This window comes from Brachyhypopomus gauderio, chromosome 3 (genome assembly GCF_052324685.1).
Source record: "Brachyhypopomus gauderio isolate BG-103 chromosome 3, BGAUD_0.2, whole genome shotgun sequence".
Taxonomy (NCBI): Eukaryota; Metazoa; Chordata; class Actinopteri; order Gymnotiformes; family Hypopomidae; genus Brachyhypopomus; species Brachyhypopomus gauderio.
The window spans coordinates 33895825-33898324 of NC_135213.1; the positions used below are offsets into that span (position 1 = coordinate 33895825).

General features: G+C 50.2%; 1 protein-coding gene across 3 annotated transcripts in view; it reads right to left on the bottom strand.

Moving 5' to 3' along the window:
* The window catches only part of abca2 (ATP-binding cassette, sub-family A (ABC1), member 2), a 60618-nt gene that overhangs the window by 32126 nt on the left and 25992 nt on the right, over positions 1 to 2500 (bottom strand). For all 3 annotated transcript variants that reach the window (XM_076997834.1, XM_076997835.1, XM_076997836.1), the window contains one exon: positions 180 to 291. In XM_076997834.1, coding sequence (XP_076853949.1) covers positions 180 to 291 — 112 coding nt within the window. The remainder of the gene's footprint in view (positions 1 to 179; positions 292 to 2500) is intronic.

The following is a 2500-nucleotide window of genomic DNA, read 5'->3' on the forward strand; positions in this document are numbered from 1 at the left end:
GCTAGCACATGATTACAAGTGCTAATGATGACTGTTGTTAGGTGCTAGTGTTGGCAGAAAGACTGGAGGAACCTTTAGAAAGTGACACACACACACATGCACAGTTACACACACACACACACACACACACACACACACACACACACACACACACACACACAGGGCAGGCTCTGACTCACGTGGAGTTTTTGTACTGCAGGAAGCCAAACTCGTCTCTCTGGCCATCCGGACACAAGGACTGCATGATGGGAATGATGCCGGCTGAGGTGAGGGGGGAGGCGCTGTAGAAGGCTGAACAAGCCAGCGTCCCGCAGAGACGAGCCCGGAGGTCACGTGACCACGTGGAGGACGCATCGCAGAGGAGCACGCGGGTATCACGTCCGGTCCAGATCGAGATTAACAGGCAGCCGTTAACATATATGTGAATGTTGGAACAGATCAAGAAGGTGGAATGTGGAATAAAAAAAACAAAAAAACAATGTATGGCGGGTTTAAGTGCGTTAAAGTGACGTCACCACAAACGAACATGGAATGGCGGAGAGATGTTGGGACGAAGACGTTAGACGTGTTTGGACATGGATGGAAAGGGGACAGGAGACAAAGCAAGAAGAACCACATGAGGAGAAGACAGAGAAAAGGTCACAGGTCAGAAAAACCAGCCCATGTGTCAGAGAGGCCTTGGGATGTCAGCCAGGGCCCGGACTCAGGAAAAGTCTCTCCAAAAGTCACTCCAAAAGTCACTCCAAAGGCCCTTTATGGAACACTGCCCAGACCAGCGGGCGGTGACACAGCGGTATTCCTCCTGTCTCCTACCCAGACATGCTGCTAGCTAGCGGGAAGAGAGCACAGTCTCACGCAGTAAGATCTGGCATGGGCGCTTTCGTCCATCCTCTTCGTCGCCGTGGTTTGAGCCGGTTTAAACCTGCACTGGGTAACCGAGCACGTCTTGGACGTGAGCCCGAATGAGGACAGCACTCTGTTTAGCGGTTTGAGTCTGACTGGTCCCATCCAGTCAGATGCACAGTCAAAACAGCTGCATTGAAGGACTACTTAGACCCAAATGCATCATTTCAACCCAGAGCTTTTCAAAATTCAATTAACCAAAATTGACTGCACCCCCTTAAGAGGCCACTTCACTGCTAAAGCAGTCCTGCAAGCTTGGGTTTGCCCTACATTGATCCTGTAATTACTCAATTGGGCCTGTAATTGTTCTGATGATTTAATGAGTCCTTCGTTACTGAAGGCTTCCCGTTCAGTCTGAGTCCATGGAAGCCTTGGCAACCGCCTCCGCAAGTCAAACACAGACTTGCTGGCACTGTGGCGTATGGAGGGTTACTTAAACGCTACCTGATGACTTGCCTGTTCTGCCCACCGTGATGGACAGCCTCCGGAGCGGGCGTTCGATTGCGCTCCCTCTCTCTCCTTCTCCCTCCCTCCTCTCCTCCCTTTCTCTCCTCCTCCTCTCTCCCTCCCCTCCTCCCTCTCTAACCGTGTCTCACTAATGAGCGCCTCCCTTTCCCAGGAGGAGAAGGGCGGCTCTCGCTGCCCGGGTGGCTGTTTCTCCCCGGGCGGCTGGTTCTCCCCGGGCGGCTGGTTCTCCCTGGGCCCGTGTTTACACACACAATCTGCGGACGGCCCATCTGGCGAGAACACGGACGTCTTCTACAGGATTTGATCCTGACTGGCTCCTGTCTGGCATCCGTTTCCTCTCTGGCCCCCCCTCCCCCGCCTCCCCCGCCACAGTTGAAGATTAACCCTGCGTACGTGGTCAGATAAGCTCCAGCGGAATGACACTGTTAGCTGTAAACGGGTGAGGTGCTTTTGGTAAGTAGGGACGCTGGTGATGATGAGGAATAGTGGTGTGAGATAGACCAGCTCATGTTTGATGAGGTCGTGTTAGTGTAATCAGATACATCTGCAATATCTAAAACATTTGTTCACTCATTCATTCATGCATTCACTCGTTCACTTCTTTACTCATTCATTCACATACCAATTCACTCGTTTGCTCATTCATTCATTCACATACCCATTCACTCGTTCACTCATTAACTTGTTCACTCATTCACATACCCATTCATCCATTCACTCATTCACTCATTCACTTGTTCACTCATTCATTCACATACCCATTCAATCATTCATTTGTTCACTCATTTGTTCATTCATATGCCCGTTCATAACCCATTTCACCTAATGCATAATGCGAGATGGTGTCTGTATGTGAGTGTGTTGTGCACTGGTATCTGATAATGTGCGTTCAGTGGCTGGTCCAGTAACCCTGGCCAGGCTCCCGTTACCTTCATACTGATGAATGGAACAATTACAAGGTTCAGTAGGACACTGTACATTGCTCCCAAGTGACACACACACACACACACACACACACACGCAGTGACAGAACACACTAGAGCGTACACCATAACACATAAGCAGAATTAGAAGACAGAGCCTAAACACACAGATGAGACAACGACAGCATAAATCAGCAAACGCTGAA